A 21,734-nucleotide genomic window follows, 5' to 3' on the forward strand; every position below is an offset into this window, starting at 1 on the left:
TAGTTGTGTGTCGTGTGTCAAAAGTTCAGTGCCACTATGTGACTGATATAGAGACACATTGTCATAATAGTTAACCTGTATTTCAGTCCTGCGCAAAAGTGGACATTTTCAAAGATTTACTCTTTCAAGATATATAGTAAGGAAACTCAATAGTTTTGATATAACCGGGCTGATTCTAACTTGCTTTCAGTATTGTTGATTACCGTATTGGACATAATAAGCGCCCCGCTCTAATAAGTGCCCATGGCGACATTTTCTAAGATATTGGCTAGTGAACAATCCCAATTAGCACCCCTTAAGATTGATCAATGTACATAAGACTTATTGATTTGCGTATAATACGCACTCATGTGTTATATGCACACTTAATTATAGGCATTTAATTCTGGAAAAAAATATCTGTCGTACATAAACATTTCAGGCTGTCAGCATAAACCACAAAATTTATCTTTCAACTCTGTTTTTTTCACCAAAATAACATTCTAATATGAGGCCCCTATTTCTAATTTTGAGAGCGCCCTGGGCGCTTATTACGTAGAGTATGGTAATATGAATATTCTGAACAAAACATGAACTGTTTTAAAGCCACTTGTCCCTTGGAAAATTCCAGAGAAAACTGGAAGTATTGTTATCTTACACATAATATCTAGTTACCCGATCACTCAGCATAATGAGCAGCGGTTAATAAACCAATACAAGTTATGATGTCATTAGTTTCGATGTAAAGTCAACATTAGGGTTGTAACTATTCACCAATGTCTACAATGTCTTCGATACAGATGATACTTGATTCGTCAGTTTGTGAAATGGGATATAAATAGAACAGGAAGTAACAGTGCCACCTGTAATACCAGTGGTATTGTCAATCTGTATCTCACAACATCTCAGACAAAACTCCACCTCCATCACCATGATGCAAATTTATTTTTGGCGCACTTTGGATTACCCTACATGGTAGAAAACATATTTAAATGAAAATAGCCATTACAAATCTGTAGCGGGTCTATAGAATATGAGTTGTTTGTATGTTTAACGCTGAACGCAGCAATGTTCCAGCTATATGACAGCGGTCTGTAAATAACCCAGTGATTGACATTGTGAGCATCAATCTACATCACTGGGATACAATGTTTGTTTGTTGTTGACGCCGCACTCAGCAATATTCCAGCTATAAGATGACGCTCTATAAATAGTCGAGTCTGGACCAGACAATCAAGTGATTGACATCATGAGCATCAATCCACTCAACTGGGATACGATGATATGCATCGACCAAGTCAGAGAGCCTGACCACCCGATCCCGTTAGTCGCCTCTTACGACAACCATAGTCGCCTTTTACTGGGATACGAAGACATGCATCAACCAAGTCAGTGAGTGTGACTACTCGATCCCGTTAGTTGCCTCTTATTACAAGCACAGTCGCCAGATCCTAGTTGAATGGTGCCTGGGTTTAAAAAAACATTCAGTTCATTACGCCCCAAAAACCTACCATTTACACCATTTACACATATAAATCATGTCCCTGCAAAGTCCTGATCACCTTCATCTGTGCACATAACTCGGGGTAAACATGTAGCCACCCCCCCCCCCCCCCCCCATTTCCTCAATAACCATGATTACAAACTTGTAGCTTATTGTGGCATTCCTATTTTTCTCTCACCACGTTACAAAACCGATGACTACATTAAGATTACATTAGGTTAAAAACACCAGCACAACAGACCACATCATCATGATAACATAGCTAGACAATGGGTTCTACAGGGACTGAAGTCATCTGCTGATACCATGGTAAATGTGTGTGTGGCATCCATACATTTTCAAATCGGAGAGGAGATGTATATAAGTAAAAAAATGTTCAGTCAGCACTTTGGTTTGCTGCTTTGCTGGACTCTCCAACACGTTTTCCCATATACTACTTAAAAAAAGTTAAGGGCCATCGGATTCTTTCATACCACTGTAACTGATCTGTCATGGCATGACAGTGAGTGAGTATGGTTTAAGCCGCTTTTAGCAATATTCCAGCAATATCATGGCGGGGGACACCAGAAATGGGCTTCATACATTGTACCCATGTCAGCGTGGCAAGCGAACGCTTTAACCACTAGGCTACCCGACCGCCCCCATGGCATGACAGATAAACTACAGTAATATGAAAGAGTCAGGTGTTCTTTAACTTCTTATGAACAGTATAATGATGAGATGATGTCTTTGGAGATTATTTGTGACAACTGCGGGTCAAATATCAATGACTTGTATGACTTTTGACCGCAAAAACAAGGCTGTTCTTCAGATATTATTGATTGTATAAAAAAATGACACTGTAGATACATTAGCCCAGTCGACCTATCATGATTATTGGCAAGATGGAATCGATAACCTTTAAAGCAAACTCCAAAAGAGATGAAATTCTCAGGCTACCAGAAGCACACAGTCTCATAAGCTACATCAACCATCACATCTCCGCCCATCTGCAGCTCACAGTCTAGCACAGGAGAACTCAAACCTTGAACATGCAACATTCAGTGAAGATTCTTATCCAACATACATGAAAGTAGAATTCCAAAGTGTGAGAAGTGAATGATCATCCTCGCCCTCTGCTGGACAAAGATCAGATTTGGCACTGCCATTATAAATAAGTCTGATATACAGAATGGCGGCATAGTCATTTAGGATCTTCAATGACTCCTTTTGCAATGTCTGTCATTTTGGGGTATTTCACCTTCTTCTTGTCGAGTTCTTCTTGTGCCCATAGCAACAGTTTCAAGAGGTTGGCAAGTCTGGGAGTGGAATCGGATTCAAGGATGGCAGCATTTAGTTCACTGGCAACCTGGTTTAAATTGCAAATTGTTAATAGGATAAAATGTTATAGACAAGGAATGTTTATGATGACATGATGATGCTCAAATTTAGTCAAATCTAAATATTTTTTACATTTGTATACTTATCCTGCATTACTCCTTAATGCATTCACTGCTTAAGTGAATGCATTAAGGAGTAATGCAGGATAAGTAAAAAATATAATGAATGCTCAAATTTCCATAAAACACAATCACGGCAATCACACCAGTCAATAAAACTCTGGGATGGAAATGACAACATCTAACCAGATTGGGTGAATGTTGTTCTATGCTACAGTCAGCAGTATTCCAGGTGAGGTGAGGTGAGGTGAGGTGAGGTGAGGTGAGGTGAGGTGAGGTGAGGTGAGGTGAAATGGGGTTTAACATCGCGTCCAAGATTATTGCACTTATATAGCAACATGCATGCACATGTGTGTTTGTGTGGCTGCTTGTACTAGTCCGGACTAATGCCGATTTTATAGTTCTAGGTGAATGAGATACTATGCCACAGTTTAATATGAGAACCCCACTCAGACACAGTATACTGACACCGAGCCAACTAGTCCTTGTTTTAGCCCCTTAATGCCGAGCACCAAGCAGGGTAACAACAAGTACCATCTTTTAATGTCTTTTGGTATGACGAGACTGGGGATTGAACCCCTGACCTTCCGCTCTCCTAGCGGACGCTCTACCACAAGACCATGGAGGCGGTCCAGCAGTATTCCAGCTATGTCTTGAAACATTTTAAAAGGAATGTTCAGATATTACTGTCTCCATGCAGCAACTGTTTTGAATCTTTTACATTGCGGTCAGCAATATTCCAGCTATATAACAGTGGCCTCTAAAGCCAACCAATGGCAAACCAATGGCAAACCAATGGCCAATATCATGAGCAAAAGCCCATGCCATAAGGGTATGTTAGCATGAAATCAATCAAGTCACCAAGTTGCTTCTTGTGACAAAGACTGGTCCCCAGTCAGGACCTAAATTAACCAAGGTCCCAAATGGATGAAGCTATTTCACCTTCTGTCTCTGGGATGGGTGGAGCAGTTCGCCAAAGGGTGAGTTCTCGGGGTCCTCAAAGGCCAGCAGCGCCAGTGTCCTCTCCAGCTCCGACAACACCTCCGGGTTCTCCTCGACTCTCTCTGCCAGGTGGGTCTGGGCGTACTCCAGGGCCCCCTCCACATCCTTCTGTCTCACCAGCTCAATCAGCTTCTGTTGCTGTTGGCAGTACAGAGTAGAGTCACAGTCTGTGCTGAACACTTTGCAAGTTTGGTGTATACTAGCCCGGACTTGGCATCATTTTCAGTAGATTTTAGAGAGATATAAACCAAACAATAGGCAGTTTCACTTCAATGTGATCACAAGGCTTGATCCAGCATTTTAAAGGATGGATCCAAAATATCAAAATCCTCTCAGATAATTTTACTGCCTACAACACACTACATTTGGTTTTCAAAAGTGGGTAATCGGAATCCCCTTGATCCCCTGTCTGGAGCCACCTCCCGGAGCCACCTATGGATCAAGTTATTTCTGTGTGCTCACTTACAATATCTCAGTCTTAGCTAATGTCTTCTTCAAAACATGAATGGGTGGGTGCTGTGAGGGTGGATGTGTCTTGGTTGTCAGTAGATTTCACATTATCTAAAGGGGCATTGTTTCCACCCTGAGTAAATGTTTTACACTAGTCAGCAATATTCCAGCTACATCATGGTGGCAGATAGATAATCAAGTCTGGGCAAGTCAAACCACAGCATGAACTATGTCCTGCGGTGTCCACTGGAACAAAATATATCCCCCATCATGGCAACAGACATTTTGCCGATCGCTCGTTCTTTGGGTGAGTGAGTATGGTTTTATGCCGTTTTGGGCAATATTCCAGCAATATCACGGCGGGGGACACCAGAAATGGGCTTCACACATTGTACACATGTCGGGTCTTCGTTGTGATGAGAAAACGCTTTAACAACCAAGCTACCCGACCGCCCCTCTCCTTCTTGGTAAACAACATTGCATAATGTACTAAAACACATGCTATAAATGTCTTCCGGAACTTTACTAGTAACAAGCATGTTAACGCAACAAACAAATGGTACACATCTCAATCTCTGTTTTCAAATTGTGGTAAATAATATGGCAGTAAAATACACTTGTTGTCGACATATTCCTTCTGTTAAAAGGGTCGATGTACCTTGAGCATGTTAAGATGCCTACAACTTCGTTGGTTGGTTTGTTGTTTAACGCCGCAATCAGCAATATTCCAGCTATATGACGGCGGTCTGTAAATATTCGAGTCTGGACCAGACAATGCAGTGATTAATATCATGAGCATCGACCCACGCAATTGGGATCGATGACATGCATCAACCAAGTCAGCGAGCCTGACCACCCGATCCCGTTAGTCTCCTTTTACGACAAGCATAGTCACCTTTTATGGCAAGCATGGGTTGCTGAAGACCTATTCTACCCCGGAATCTTCACGGGTCGCCTACAACTTCTACGATCCTAGCCTTCATTCAATTAGCCAGATCACACACTGCAACCTCCTGATCCACATCAACAAGGCAACAATCATGGGGTGATGGGAATCTACTCTAATCAAATCTGCTGCACTAAGGGATAAAAATTAGCACTAGCCCGAGTTGCTTTGGCTAATGTTGAAAGGTATCCTAAGGCCTCATAGAATTTCAAAAGGTTTGGGGATGTTCCTATATGTTATCAGTACTCTGGCCAGGAGACTTTCTAGGTCAGTGACCTGTGAAGAACCAGGGGTACAATAGGTCTTCAGCAACCCACACTTGCTGTAAAAAGCAACTATGCTTGTCATAAGAGGCGACTAACGGGATCGGGTGGTCAGGCTCGCTGACTTGATTGATGCATGTCATTGATTGACTCATTGTCTCAGAGTTCAGCCCTAGTGATCACTAACCTGCAACCTGAAGTAAAGATATCTGTCATTGTCTAACAACTCCGGGTACAGGTTGTTGACAAGTGAGATTGCTTCATGGACATGTCCGTTCTGTATGGCTTCACGGATCTTGATGCGATCGTCTAACTCGTCCAGGTCAACAGACGGCTGGATACCCGATTCAAGACGGAATTTCTCTGCTGCCTCCTTGAATCCCTCTGGTGAATAAAGACACATTCATAATCCTATCCAGCTTATGACATTTAGGACAAAAGGAACAATGCTTTCGTATTGCTTGTAACTGTTACCACAGCTTGAACACTTCCAGGGGAGACAATTTCACCTTCAGTAATTACCTTCCATTGTCTCCCCTTGACTGCCAGTTCAGTATTCTCTTTCATAAAATAGAACAGGTTGCTTGTTGCAAACAGTGTAAATAACATATAATACACCTTCAAATAAAACTGCACATGGTGCCATACCTTGTCATTGATTATAAATATTACAGCGGTTCAACTGATGAAGTAGGTGAGTATGGCATTGCATTGCTCTTCCAAATATTCTGTCACTGTCATGGTGGGGACAAGAAGAATGGGCACGATTTCGAGTGACCTTCAGGCACCAACAACTTATTCTAAAAGTGAGTGAGGGGAGGAGAGGGGAGGGGAGGGGAGAGGAGGGGAGGGGAGGGGGGAGGGAGGGAGGTAGCGAGTATAGATTAGAAATGCACTCCACACATTATACAAGTGGGGAACAAAACCCAGTGAGTGAGTATGGTTTTACGCCGCTTTTAGCAATATTCAAGCAATATCATGGCAGGGGACACCAGAAATGGGCTTCACACATTGTACCCATGTCGGGAATCGAACCCGGGTCTTCGGCGTGACGAGCGAACGCTTTAACCACTAGGCTCTCCGACCGCCCCAACAAAACCCAGGCCTTTGACATGACGAGCAAACACTTTACCCACTGGGCTACCCCACCACCACTACTTCAGCAGTGAGCGTACCTGTAACGAGATAGTTCATGATGAGCTTGTTCATGTCTGCCCGGGTGATGTGGATGTCCTGGAGTTTCTCCAGCCACTCTTCCTTCGTTATTTCTTCTGAACCCTTGTCCGTGCCAAGATTCATCTTAGGTCTTCTCACTGAAGCAACAAAGCAGACATGTTAGATGAAACGTCCTTCAAACTGGCTGATTTAAGAAAGGCATAGTTATTATCAATACAGTTGAGCCTATCCTACTTTTAACACTGATCGAAATTAACCATGAAAGTCAAGGGGTCTTGTCTTAACCCAAATGACCAAGAGTCAAATACTGAAAACAACAAACCTCAAAGACTCCAGACTCCTTAATTTCTAACACTGAGAAATATTTTCAGAATGAACCAAATTAATGTGTTGATTGAAAATACTCTTACTAAAAACAGATTTTTCTCAGAAATTTTGTAAAACTGTTTAATAAACCTAGACAAAATAACTTTGTTCTGTTTTCAGCCTGATTAATGGAATATTATTCATTTCACACTATCAGCTGTATAAGAGATGAATCATTTAATAGTTTGTGTGTTGTTTAACGCCACTCTCTGCAATAATCCAGCTGTATGATTGTGGCCTGTATATAACCAAGTTTGGACCTGACAATCCAGTGATCGAAAATTGAGAGTAACAATATATGCCATTTACAGGCTGACATCACATAGTTGGAATATTGCTGAGTGCGACATTAAACAACAAACACACACACATATACCGTATTCGACATAATAAGCGCCCAGGGCGCTCTCAAAATTAGAAATAGGGGGCTCTTATTAGAATATTATTTTGGTGAAAAAAACCAGAGTTGAAAGATAAATTCTGTGGTTTATGCTGACAGCCTGAAATGTTTATATACGACAGATATGTTTTTCCAGAATTTAATTGCCCTATAATTAAGGGTGCATATTACACACGAGTGCGTATAATATGCGAATAAATAAGTCTTGTGTACATTGATCAATCGGAAGGGGTGCTAATTGCCTCGGGCGCTAAGTAGAGTGGGGCGCTTATTATGTCGAATACAGTAACACCCCTTTTTCATAATGTACAGATTTTCGTAAGTGAAAAGCTTATTGGTAGCTGGTATTGGCACATTAAGACACAAAACATGTCAATGAAAAGGTTAGTATTATGTCTAAAATGGAACCAGATTGAAGTGTATTACAGAACAGGAATTGGGAGGGAGCGTACTCAGTCACATGCAGCTGTAAATGTTTGAAGTAACATAGTTAATAACATAACTGAGTATCACCCAGCTTCCCGAGAGAGTATACTGACTTTAAAAGTCCAGTTTCCACCCTTGCCGAACTAGGCTGGAATTCCTGGGCTCGATCGTAGCGCCACCAGTGGCTATTACGAGTTATGTCCTTTCTATACCTCTCCTATTGACCAATCTGATTCAACCTCTCGTATCACTTGCATTTGCTTCAAACAAAACGGTGGCGCCCAGTCAAGACGATCTGATTGATAATCAAGATCTATATTGTGATAAAACGAGTCTTACATCGCGAAGTGCATCAAATCACATGAGCACCTTGATTAAAAGCATGAAAAGATTTAGACATTATCTGTTGACAACGAGTTAGCGGTGCACATGCTTTGCAAATCCTGCAGTCGACCGAAATCTGCATGACACTTTACGAACCGGATTTCGATTTCGGTGCGCGATTTTGATTGGACTATGCATAGACTCGATAGTCCAGCCAAAACAGAACTCCATAATACCAGCCTAGTTCGGCAAGGGTGGAAACTGGACTTTTATAGTCAGTTAACTCACTTGCCTCGGGAAGATGAGTATCGCCTGGTATCTTGCAATACAATATGTTTCACAATACATTCTGACAATACCACTGGTATCGCGATACACCAGCAAATAGGAAAAAAAGGATGAAATCACTGAAATATAACTTTAAAACCTCTGGATTCATACATTTACTTATTATCTAAAAAGAAATTGTTAAAGACGAACAACAAAACAGTTTTAAATGAAGGGATGGTTATTAAAGGTAATAGCTTAATAGCAGGCACGTCCTCTATCACCACGTCCTCTATCACCACGTCCTATTGTTCGGCCATGTTTTCAAGTTGTGCTAGGCTATTTCTGCCTTGTCGGCAGGTACCTCTATCAGTTTCTTTTCTATATAAAATAGCCTATCACAAGATCACAAACAGACAATTCATGGGAGGCAACTCTATCAGTTTCTGTTCTATTTACAGCCTATCACAAGATCACAAACTGACAATTCATGGGAGGTAACTCTATCAGTTTCTGTTCTATCTATAGCCTATCACAAGATAACAAACTGACAATTCATGGGAGGTGACGCTATCAGTTTCTGTTCTATCTATAGCCTATCACAAGATTACAAACTGACAATTCATGGGAGGTAACTCTATCAGTTTCTGTTCTATCTATAGCCTATCACAAGATTACAAACTGACAATTCATGGGAGGTAACTCTATCAGTTTATGTTCTATTTATAGCCTATCACAATCTCAAAGACAATTCATGGGAAGTAACTCTATCAGTTTCTTTTCTATATAAAATAGCCTATCACAATCTCACAAACAGACAATTCATGGGAGGCAACTCTATCAGTTTCTGTTCTATTTATAGCCTATCACAAGATCACAAACTGACAATTCATGGGAGGTGACTCTATCAGTTTCTGTTCTATCTATAGCCTATCACAAGATCACAAACTGACAATTCATGGGAGGTGACTCTATCAGTTTCTGTTCTATTTACAGCCTATCACAAGATCACAAACTGACAATTCATGGGAGGAAACTCTATCAGTTTCTGTTCTATTTATAGCCTATCACAATCTCACAAACTGACAATTCATGGGAGGTGACTCTATCAGTTTCTGTTCTATTTACAGCCTATCACAAGATCACAAACTGACAATTCATGGGAGGAAACTCTATCAGTTTCTGTTCTATTTATAGCCTATCACAATCTCACAAACTGACAATTCATGGGAGGTGACTCTATCAGTTTCTGTTCTATTTACAGCCTATCACAAGATCACAAACTGACAATTCATGGGAGGAAACTCTATCAGTTTCTGTTCTATTTATAGCCTATCACAATCTCACAAACTGACAATTCATGGGAGGTGACTCTATCAGTTTCTGTTCTATTTACAGCCTATCACAAGATCACAAACTGACAATTCATGGGAGGTAACGCTATCAGTTTCTGTTCTATTTACAGCCTATCACAATCTCACAAACAGACAATTCATGAGAGGTAACTCTATCAGTTTCTGTTCTATTTACAGCCTATCACAAGATCACCAACAGACAATTCATGGGAGGTGACTCTATCAGTTTCTGTTCTATTTACAGCCTATCACAAGATCACAAACTGACAATTCATGGGAGGTGACTCTATCAGTTTCTGTTCTATTTACAGCCTATCACAAGATCACAAACGGACAATTCATGGGAGGTAACGCTATCAGTTTCTGTTCTATTTACAGCCTATCACAATCTCACAAACAGACAATTCATGAGAGGTAACTCTATCAGTTTCTGTTCTATTTACAGCCTATCACAATCTTACAAACTGACAATTCATGGGAGGTAACTCTATCAGTTTCTGTTCTATTTACAGCCTATCACAATCTCACAAACTGACAATTCATGGGAGGTAACTCTATCAGTTTATGTTCTATTTATAGCCTATCACAATCTCACAAACTGACAATTCATGGAAGGGGACTCTATCAGTTTCTGTTCTATTTATAGCCTATCACAATCTCACAAACTGACAATTCATGGGAGGTAACTCTATCAGTTTATGTTCTATTTATAGCCTATCACAATCTCACAAACTGACAATTCATGGAAGGGGACTATCAGTTTCTGTTCTATTTATAGCCTATCACAATCTCACAAACTGACAATTCATGGGAGGTAACTCTATCAGTTTCTGTTCTATTTACAGCCTATCACAATCTCACAATCTGACAATTCAAGTATCATCTGTTCCTTAGCATCGATGACTTCATAGGTATCGTGAATCGTTAACTCTTTCAACACCAGTCAACCAGAAGTGTTTACTGCTGGGACACCGAGTTCCCAGAGGCTCTTGTGTGATAGATGAAGCCAACATTTATCATAGAAAATACCTGCTGTAAAATATATTTGCTACTACATGTTATACACCATTTAAAAGGTCTGATCCTATGGTTTATAAATATGAAAGTTATGTTTTTCACATTATTTAAAATAATGCATTTACAACTTAATTAAATTTGTTGTAAATAAAAAATGTACGCTAACACGTTGTTAACATCCAGATTAAGGACCAAGGAAGCGAAAACTTGACGATTTTCGGCAAATATATGATTTCATAATATCCACGTACCTATTTCTATTTTATTTTCATTGTTTACGTTATTGGAAAATCATTTTAAAAAGAATTATAAATAGTCTCTGTCATCATCCATTTCCCGATAACAGCGACTGTCCGCTCAGTAAAATGAAGAAATACCCCCGTTTTCGAGGTTTCGTATGAATAACACGTTTCGTCGAAGAATGGCATATGACACATCGCTGGAAAGCTTATTCCTTCATCTACATGCTCGTAACATCGACTGGTTTTTTTCCGTAGTAATAACAAGCGATTTCATTGGATTAAAATTGGTTTCTAATGACGCTTTCTTGCTGAAATCTGCTACAAGTTTCGTGATTGGTCAATTTTGAGCACGTGACCTATGGCAGCCAATCAAATTACAGCTGTGATACCAAGCTCGTGTTCGATAAATTACAGAAGTTTGCGAAAGTATTTTGTTAAATCGTGTTATTCTGAACGTTTTGAGCAGGAAATCACGATATATATTAAAAATATGGAACTTCGTGAATGTATCGTGCTAGGTTACGAGCTGTGACAAAGATTTTTCATGCATATATTTTTGCATTAAACATCGTGTCCGAGCCGAGAATTCAAGGCGACGAAAGCCGAGATGTCATTTGACTTACATTACACGCGATCGCACGAAAAGATGAAAATAATAACTTAGATGTAAGTTTGATTACTTTTAGTTATATTTTTGTTGATTTTATATATTACTTTGTATAATATATTTAAAGATTTGTTTAAAACGTCTTTATTTTCCTCTTTGACGAGTTCGATGTGGACCGGTTGTCGAAATGTGTGTCCGAGAATTTTATTTTCAATAACATCGCGGGAAATAGTGAATAATTTTTTAATTTAACGATAAAAAATGTTAAATTGAAATGGAATATGTATTTCAGACACTGTGAAATGTGATAGATTTAATAAATGAATGATATTACAGGTAGGTCTATAAAAATATAGTACTATTTTGACGTTACTACGGCTTGGCCGGATAACTGGCCTGCGGTGTCTGGGGACTCGATGCTTCTTGGCCGGATAACCGGCCTAGGTGTTGAAAGAGTTAAAGCCCTAGTTAATAGTATAGCGTCAACAATGATCAGTTTACAGCTATCACCAGGTACTGTCAATGGATACATCCATGTAAACGTGTGCTGAAATTTGAAGGTTGTGTATATTATCACAAGATTATATGTCATGATATTTTCAATATTCGAGGTATTCAGAGGCTGGTGGAGAGTGGGGAGTTTGTGTCTTTGATATCGCTTAGCTGTGCACCAGTCTGTTGATGTGGGAGGACAGTATCAATGTTCTTTTCACAGAAACAATCTTATGGTAAACATGCTAAATGACTTTCAAGACATGTTTCATAACATGTGTTTCATAGCATCTTTTTAGCCAGTTTCTGAGATGTAGATACTCTTATAGATAACAACATTGAAACTTCATATACATGATATAGTCATAATAAATTGCACAATTCATTTCTCTGCAGCAAGAAAACTAATCTAAACCATTTGATCAAGCAATATATTTTTAATTTCAAATTTTAATGTCAGTAATAGGGGTGATATATACATATATATATCCTAAGTTTCCTGATGCAACAATAAATATTACCTACATTTATCATCCTTCCATACATCCAGATTCAGTGGAACTCCCTGGTTTCTGTTGGTTTGTTTGTTTGTTGTTTTAAAGACGCACTCAGCAATATTCCAGCTATATGATGGAGGTCCGTTAATAATCAAGTCTGGACCAGACAATCCAGTGGTTGACATCATGAGCATTGGTCTACGCAACTGTGATACGATGACATGCATCAACCAAGTCAGCGAGCCTGGTCACCCGATCCCATTAGTCACCTCTTACGGCAAGCATGGGTTGCTGAAGACCCATTCTAACCCAGATTTTCACAGGGTACCGATGTTTCTTAAAACTATAATTGCCTTCGGACATGTCACATCAAAGTTACAGCTTTGTGGCCCTTGTGCTTTCTGGGAAGGTCTTTTTTCACAATTTGATCAGAAATATCAGTTTGACCTTTTTACACATTTTCTGAAAATATTTTAATTTCATAAATATAACAGTAGCTTATTGTGGTATCAGGCACCCTCCTATGTATACAGATATATAGCCATTTACTAGTTTCAGAGTATATGCCACATGTGACCAAGCACATACACACAACAGAAAACAGTTAAAACTATAAACATTCTGATAACCTCCCTTGCACCTTCAGTCATTGTGAGCTATTTAGATGCTTATTTATCAGATTAAAAGTGCTCTGGCACCGATTGAGAATTATAATTTATTTCTTGCAATGTACAACATGGGCTCCAGATAAGCTGTGTATTTGCGTACAACTGACTTGAGTTTCTTGAATACAAATAAATAAAAAAAATAAAAAAATAAAAATATTATAATCATGATAATGACACTGTGTAAATTACCCAACGTAGCATTTTCAGGTTGTGTACCTGTATTTCTTTACAGATTGTTATACACTGATTGAATGCAGTCCTTTTACTTCTACATGAACTCTATGTAGGGGATAATGCAAAGACATGCTATATCTCGCATATTGTAACTTATATAAGTACCACTGTTAAGAGCTATGACACACTTAGAGCATCACATGAACAGATCCAAATTAGAAGTCACCTGAAACAGCATTCCAAAAAGGTTCACTCACTGGTTAAAGTAAGTAAGTAAGTGAGTGAGTGAGTGAGTGAGTGAGTGAGTGAGTGAGTGAGTGAGTGAGTGAGTGAGTGAGTGAGTGAGTGAGTGAGTGAGTGAGTGAGTGAGTGAGTGAGTGAGTGAGTGAGTGAGTGAGTGAGTGAGTGAGTGAGTGAGTGAGTGAGTGAGTGAGTGAGTGAGTGAGTGAGTGAGTGAGTGAGTGAGTGAGTGAGTGAGTGAGTGAGTGAGTGAGTGAGTGAGTGAGTGAGTGAGTGAGTGAGTGAGTGAGTGAGTGAGTGAGTGAGTGAGTGAGTGAGTGAGTGAGTGAGTGAGTGAGTGAGTGAGTGAGTGAGTGAGTGAGTGAGTGAGTGAGTGAGTGAGTGAGTGAGTGAGTGAGTGAGTGAGTGAGTGAGTGAGTGAGTGAGTGAGTGAGTGAGTGAGTGAGTGAGTGAGTGAGTGAGTGAGTGAGTGAGTGAGTGAGTGAGTGAGTGAGTGAGTGAGTGAGTGAGTGAGTGAGTGAGTGAGTGAGTGAGTGAGTGAGTGAGTGAGTGAGTGAGTGAGTGAGTGAGTGAGTGAGTGAGTGAGTGAGTGAGTGAGTGAGTGAGTGAGTGAGTGAGTGAGTGAGTGAGTGAGTGAGTGAGTGAGTGAGTGAGTGAGTGAGTGAGTGAGTGAGTGAGTGAGTGAGTGAGTGAGTGAGTGAGTGAGTGAGTGAGTGAGTGAGTGAGTGAGTGAGTGAGTGAGTGAGTGAGTGAGTGAGTGAGTGAGTGAGTGAGTGAGTGAGTGAGTGAGTGAGTGAGTGAGTGAGTGAGTGAGTGAGTGAGTGAGTGAGTGAGTGAGTGAGTGAGTGAGTGAGTGAGTGAGTGAGTGAGTGAGTGAGTGAGTGAGTGAGTGAGTGAGTGAGTGAGTGAGTGAGTGAGTGACTGACTGACTGAGTTGGGTTAAACTCTTTTAAAGCTGCTTTTAACAGTATTCCAGTTATATTGCGACGTGTCAGCTTAATGTGGGAGGAAAGCCCGAAGTGATGCAGATCTCAGACATTTACCACTTCGGTGAAACCCACGAGCACGGGTATGGTGCTGACAAACCTAGGAACATAATCGGAGCGAACCTGGATTCGAACCCACGATCATAGGTTTCTGGCATGCCCAAGGGATGCAACTCTGCACAGCGAATCGCTGCGCCTTAGATGACTGGGCCACCCATGCCACCATGGGCCACCCATGGTTTAAAGACCCAATAGGCTGGACCCAAGAGAGTAAAAATCTATTAAATACCCAAAGAAAACTATGAATACCCAAAGTTGGTGACAAAGCATGTAAATACTAGTACAATGGCTAAATATATTATCTGGAGCCCTGTACCAAACCTAATCCTCTCATTCTCAGCACAGAACATGCAGTGTGAGAATAATAAACAGGGAGAGAAAGAAACAGTTTAGAACAGGTACATAATAAGAACTTACAAGCGTTCATGTGCACTGTAAAAGCAAGGTGATATCTGATTAGATATAAACATGAGTGAGTGAGTGAGTTGGGTTTTACGCCGCTTTTAACAGTATTCCAGTTATATCGCGGCGTGTCAGCTTAATGTGGGAGGAAAGCCCGAAGTGATGCAGGTCTCAGACATTTACCACTTCGGTGAAACCCACGAGCACGGGTATGGTGCTGACAAACCTAGAAACATAATCGGGGCGAACCGGGATTCGAACCCACAATCATAGGTTTCTGGCGTGCCCAAGGGACGCAACTCTGCACAGCGAATCGCGGCGCCTTAGACGACTGGGCCACCCGTGCCCCCGATATAAACATGATGCCAAATACAGGAACAATGCTGGGCACAGTTCAGTGAAGAACCTGCATGATCAGTCAGAATTTTGTGATGAATGAAATCTTTACCATCTTTGATGTTTATTTTGTTATTCACAGTCACATTTTCAAAAATATCTAATAAAATGTCCTGTGGTTTTCACAGAAAATTCCTCACACAGTATACTCTGATTTTCAATATTCCTGGATCTCTACTTCTGGGGTATCTTACAATTTACAGAACTACTAATGTGCGCACAATATGTTGATTATTTGCATATGCATATTCTCTCATGATGCTCCTCATTTCTGTTGTCCCCTGCCGTGATATTGATAGAATATTGCAGAAAGCGGCGTAAAACCATACTCACTCACTCTCTCATGATACTCCTGCATGTCAACTGTTGTCTCACATCTTATCATTATTATGACATTTATGACAAATATCGGAAACTGCATAATTTCACAAATAATGATATATATCCTTACTTCCACTTTCGGGAAACAAGACTGAAATGTTATCACATCAGTGACAAATTTCTTCCAAAAGTGGTCTCATATGCATCTGTTTCTATTAACCTACCTATCGGATTCAAGTAGAAGTGGTATGAGTGACATATCCAACTGAAACTCACACCCATATACAACATTGTCATGGAAATGATTAACATCTGGAAATTGACCCTTATTGTTTGTTGATAAGCAGATGCTATGCAGTAGGTTGTTCCTGGCATATCTTTTTAAACTTCTATTATCATGATTATATCACGCACACTCACACACCATCACTTTGAGCGTAATCAAAACTGTCAATGACCATTCTAAATGGCAATAAATTATGACTTTGTCAGTTTGGATTTGTTGGGTTTAAATGATGATCCTATGCCTATGCTGCAAAATATAATTCAGAATAATGCGAAAAATCTGGTTGATTCCCCTAATTTTAACAGACAGGGTGGGCATGCTGGGTGCCCGCCAAAACAGACCAGCCTATTTGGTCATAACAGACCAGCCTATTTGGTCATAACAGCCCATCTTTTCTGGTCAAAACTGACCACTCTTAGTGAAAACGGACCAATGAAACGGCTGTTCCATTTTGACTGGTATCCATACCTGATATGTTTTCATCACATTTTAACATGATACTGTTTAATTAATGAAATACACTGATATGGACAAGATGAGTTTGCGATTTGTATCCAGATTGACTTCCACAACAACTACCTGGGTAATACAGAATCTGATGCTATATCAGTTTTCAATTTACAAATTTTTCATGCAGTTTTAAACAAACAATCTTGGCTCCATTTGGGTTGCTTCAATGACCTATCTAGATAATCAGGTTTATTCACCACCCCGTAAAATAAGTTTGGGAAACATCATACAAAGGGCCATGATTCCAAATTTAGTTATATTTTCTTCAGCCTATTCACACGATTCAGAATATTATTATTTATTATTTCATTCTGTATGACATCAGCACATAATAATGCTTCTAAACGTTCTTGGAAGAAATATTACATTCCTTTAAAAATAAATACATAATGATCCTCGGTTTAGTTACATCATTCGTGATATGCTATTTCATAAAGTTTCAAAGAAAACAAACCTAGCTAGACCATGGCTAATAATGCACGAAAACCGAGGTACAGTGAATACGAATATCCTGAATTGAAGAAACACTGACTTATCGCGTTCCTGTCTCTTTCCTACATCTGTTTTTGTGTTAACTGTGTTACAAACTATCTTCCATTCAACAAGGTATATAGTAGATATTCACACAGTATCTTACCAAACCAAAATATCACTCCACTCACGAACCAAAACAAAAGTCTCCCAAAACCGGAAGCGCATAACTCACGCACCTGCAAGTTCCGGTACATGAAAAATATATGAGAAATGTGTTACCGACAAATGTAAATCATATTATCTTTTAACTGACGGACATATATACATATAATCTAATGGTGGGTGTAACCACACATCCCCTAATTACCGTTTCTTAATTATTTTCAGGAATACACTTCTTTCTGTCACTGAATATTATATGCTATTTACTTGACGCCTAATGACAAACATGAAAATGATATCACGGGCTTCTGCTGAACATCTAATTACAGCTTCTATTCCGTTTGTAGACCTAGTTCGTAAACAAGCATAGTTTACCACTCAGGAAGGGATATAAATATCATAGCGGTACTTCAGAGACCAACCTGAAAATATTACATAAACATAGAGTGTGAAAGTATATAAGGTTCTAGACAACAACAAAAAGTATACTGAACAAAGACCACTAACATATGTCTACGATTTCTGCTTTAAAATCATAGGCTGGTCAGCTTGAAGTAGTGATGATAAATCTGCAAAATAATTTGCTATTTTCATACGTATTTATTTTCACATGCACAGAACACCAAATTAGTATATCAGTACCATAATCTGTCAGAATATATCAGAGATCCACGAGGTCAGTTTGGGTATCAGTTAAAATAGATTCCTTGGAATAAGACGCGAACACATGTTACATGCTGTTTGCTTTTTCTTATCATTACACTGTCGCATGCAGGTCACGGGAGCAGGGAGCCGTCCGCTCTCATTTAGGGATCCACTGCAGCGTTAATATACATGCATCATTACGATCTAGGTACGGAATGCAGATGGGGATAACAGTGTTCACAAAAAACGTCACGCTTGTTGGTGAACGTTAATTCATGGTAAATAGGTGAGCTCATACAACATTAAATCCAACACAAACTGATAAATAATCAAAGAACATTAACCCAAGAAATAGTATTCGAATATTGAATATATCTCGCTTTTTGTTGGACATTGTTGTACATATACACATAATTGTTTGACATGTGTGTAGCTCTATGTGCAAACGGTGATGAAGGTAAACCACAATGTCAAACATATGGCTTCAAACCCGAAACTCCGAAAAGGAGGGGTAAGATTTCGGGATATCATCTCAGAAAACGTGTAACCGTAAAAACATTGAAACATCATTGGTCGGTTTCTTATTATAATCTACGTTAATCCCCAAGATTTACATTGGTGTTAGTGAACGTACAATCATTAAAAAGAACAAACGTTTTAAGCACGATATTTGTTTACGGTCACTATTATTATGTGTCAAGGGTTGTTTTATTTTCGATGAGACCTAATCACCACTGTACCAAATTAACCCAAAACTTGTGCATGAAAAACCCAAAAAAACAGCATTGTATCAGTTGAGTCGTGGATAAAATGACTTGTCATTTTACTGTTCAAAGACACGCGAACCCTGTAGGAAATTGTCTACCACACGGATATATAATTAATGGTGTTTATACTTGAACATTATTTCTTTGTTTGAACTTCAAACATTGTGTTTCAGTATCGATTATATTCCCTCACCCGCCCACAAAAGCGGGATGCATAAGCGTCAACATTGAAAAGTACTTTTGGTTTCATATTTGTTTTGAAACAAAGTTCGCGTAACGTGTTGATTATTGCACCTGTGAATGCGGAAAGATGTTTGCAAATTTTGTTGTTTATTCACACTGTAAATTGCTTTCTTATGCATTATCATGCTTAACACACCAAGCTTTACAACCTTCCTTGAGCATGTATATTAAAGGCCGGTAACTCCTGAAGCTCAGGAAACGTTTGTAGAATACGGAGGAAAAATTCCCCTGATATAATTCTTGTTTTGGCTGTAACAATTTGAACAATAACCGATTTTGTTTGGTTGGAAACCATACAATGTGTTAGGGATGTTAATCGGATAAACGTGTTGTACACAGTATTAGTAAATAACATACAAACACAGTTTTATCAGAAGATTAATTACAGAAATAGTTGACCTGTAAATAGTACATATCTCGGTACGCCAATATGGCGGTCTCGGTGTGTTTTGGATTTCCGAACTATGTCAAATAGACATTCTATCTATTCTTATATTGGACTACCTGCCTCAACTAGGTGCCAACGATGGCTGAAAGGTAAGGAAGGGTCTACATTTCCTCTGATCACCCCAACGACCGATTTATAGCCAGCAAGGCATTGCCGAATCCCTCCAGCATTCTCTCTCATCCACTTGCCAACCAGCCTCGTCAACCACCCACTAGCGAACAGTAGGACAACCACTATGCACATTGTTGTGTTTTGGGGTATGGTGTGAAACTAGAGGTATCACGGCCGTGTCCATAGTCATTTCTTACAGTGACGATCTTGACCTAGGCATTGGTGCTCCCTTTCATAGACAAACGTTGGGCGGAGTTGGTGCCAATATCGCCCCATTCTTCGCGGTTGACAGATCGGGTCATGTCGCATGTACATTTCAGTTTAACAGAAATGTACATCGAAAAAATGATTTTATTGTGTACACATGAACAGTATATTCCTGTCTCAAACCTGTCTGAAGCATTGTAATTTATGTATGTTATGTTTGTTATTATTATCCCACAATAACAATGTAAGAGGTACAATCGTAATGAGTTCAATGTCCTACCTGTGTTTCTTCTATGCCTATTGTTATGAACAAAGATTGTGTTGCACACTGGAAAAAAGAGTTTCATTCTCAGTATATTCTCCAAGCATAATTAGTTTATCACACACACTAAATGCTTATGCAATTTAGTGCATTCGCAGGTAGTAGATAATGAGGTACCAGCTGATAAGCATTTAATTATCATGTTATGTATGAAATTAGCAATTTGGGCTCCGTGGGAGCAATTACCAATTAGTGAGGATTGCAATTGATAATCAGTGTGTGTATACCTGTGAATTTAGGTCAATAGCAATTGCTTAATTTATCATTGTGTGTAAGGTTGTCTATTTTGGTGTGTCTTTCAACCATGACAATTACTCAAGCTTACTCAGTTGACAGATTAGGTTGTTGTCATCAGATGAATATGCATTCTGAAAAAGTACAATCAAAAAGAATGTCTTTCTTTCAATTGAGCTCTCAGAGTCAAACAATATATTTACAAAGTTCTTGTTTTTGAAAATAGCTGTTGATTTTCAGGCATTCACACAAGGTCTGTTTGTAAGCTGAAGATAGAAACCATCAGAAACAGAATCTTGAAATGATTGTATCTTTTGTATTCTTTACTGCTAATCTTAAGGTAATGTTCTTATGGGTAATAATTGATAAATGATTGCTGATAGTAATATTGAGATTCAATAAAGGATTAGCTCCCTTTGCCCCTCGTGAATATTTCCTTTGATACAACCTTTTTATAAAATATTGTTCATGTCATATAAGGCATATGGTCCACACATCATGAATCAATGACAATGAGCAGTACGTGGTGCCGAGCTTTATACAATAATCAATAAACCGTGCCTGAATCTTCCTGTTCCACTGTAAATTACAAATTGCACGAGTAAGCATTTTAGCATCTCATAAATATTTAAAATTTAATAACAACTTTCCAACATCAACATGTTAAACTGCAACAAAATGCGAAAATGTTAACAATGTGATCATATGAGGGGATGACAGCTTAGTTTTTGTTGTAATATACATGTCACCTTTTCCCATGTGTTACATCAGTATGTGAATGAAATGAATGCCAATGAAATTAACGCCTTTATTTGTACTGTGTGACAACTCCGAAAGTATATTGTATTTTTACCACAGGGAATGATGATAGACAAGGGACACTTACTGATCAAGAGAAAATAATCAAGCAAATACCGTATTCGATGTAATAAGCGCCCCGCTCTAATAAGCGCTCACGGTAACATTTGCTAAGATATTGGCTAGTGAACAATCCCAATTAGCACCCCTTCCGATTGATCAATGTACACAAGACTTATTTATTCGCGTATGATAAGCACTCATGTGTTATATGCACCCTTAATTATGGGTAATTGAATTATGGAAAAATATATCTGTTGTACATAAACATTTCAGCATAAATAACGATATTTATTTTTCAACTCAGTTTTTTTCACCAAAATAATATCCTAGTAGGAGCCCCCTATTTCTAATTTTGAGAGCGCCCTGGGCGCTTATTACGTCGAATACGGTAGTCTGAAATAGGATGGACACTACACCTTTCAGTAGCTTGACTGACTGAAACAATAGTACAGGCTGATTATATAG

At 39.2% G+C, this 21,734-nt stretch overlaps 2 protein-coding genes across 3 annotated transcripts in view; one reads left to right on the forward strand and one right to left on the reverse strand.

The window, feature by feature from the left end:
• Window positions 1-1,299: 1,299 nt before the first annotated feature.
• On the reverse strand, window positions 1,300-17,538 carry LOC124111294 (glucose-induced degradation protein 8 homolog). 2 transcript variants are annotated; one of them, XM_046470954.2, is made up of 6 exons: window positions 17,433-17,538; window positions 15,298-15,312; window positions 6,759-6,896; window positions 5,771-5,967; window positions 3,865-4,062; window positions 1,300-2,831 (listed from the first exon to the last, which is right to left on the reverse strand). In XM_046470954.2, the coding sequence occupies exons 1-6, from the start codon at window positions 17,521-17,523 to the stop codon at window positions 2,667-2,669; spliced, it is 804 nt and encodes a 267-aa protein (XP_046326910.1). In that variant the 5' UTR covers window positions 17,524-17,538; the 3' UTR covers window positions 1,300-2,666. The 2 variants fall into 2 exon arrangements, with proteins under 2 accessions (XP_046326910.1, XP_046326911.1); XM_046470955.2 differs by lacking the exon at window positions 15,298-15,312.
• A 1,948-nt stretch (window positions 17,539-19,486) lies between these two features.
• LOC124111293 (rho GTPase-activating protein 39-like) overlaps window positions 19,487-21,734 on the forward strand; it is a 212,975-nt gene continuing 210,727 nt past the window's right edge. The window contains exon 1 of the mRNA XM_046470952.2: window positions 19,487-19,623. Within this exon, the coding sequence (XP_046326908.1) occupies window positions 19,613-19,623 (11 nt within the window). The 5' untranslated portion in view covers window positions 19,487-19,612. The remainder of the gene's footprint in view (window positions 19,624-21,734) is intronic.

Source organism: Haliotis rufescens, unplaced genomic scaffold (assembly GCF_023055435.1).
Source record: "Haliotis rufescens isolate VD_foot unplaced genomic scaffold, xgHalRufe1.0.p SCAF_6, whole genome shotgun sequence".
NCBI lineage: Eukaryota > Metazoa > Mollusca > Gastropoda > Lepetellida > Haliotidae > Haliotis > Haliotis rufescens.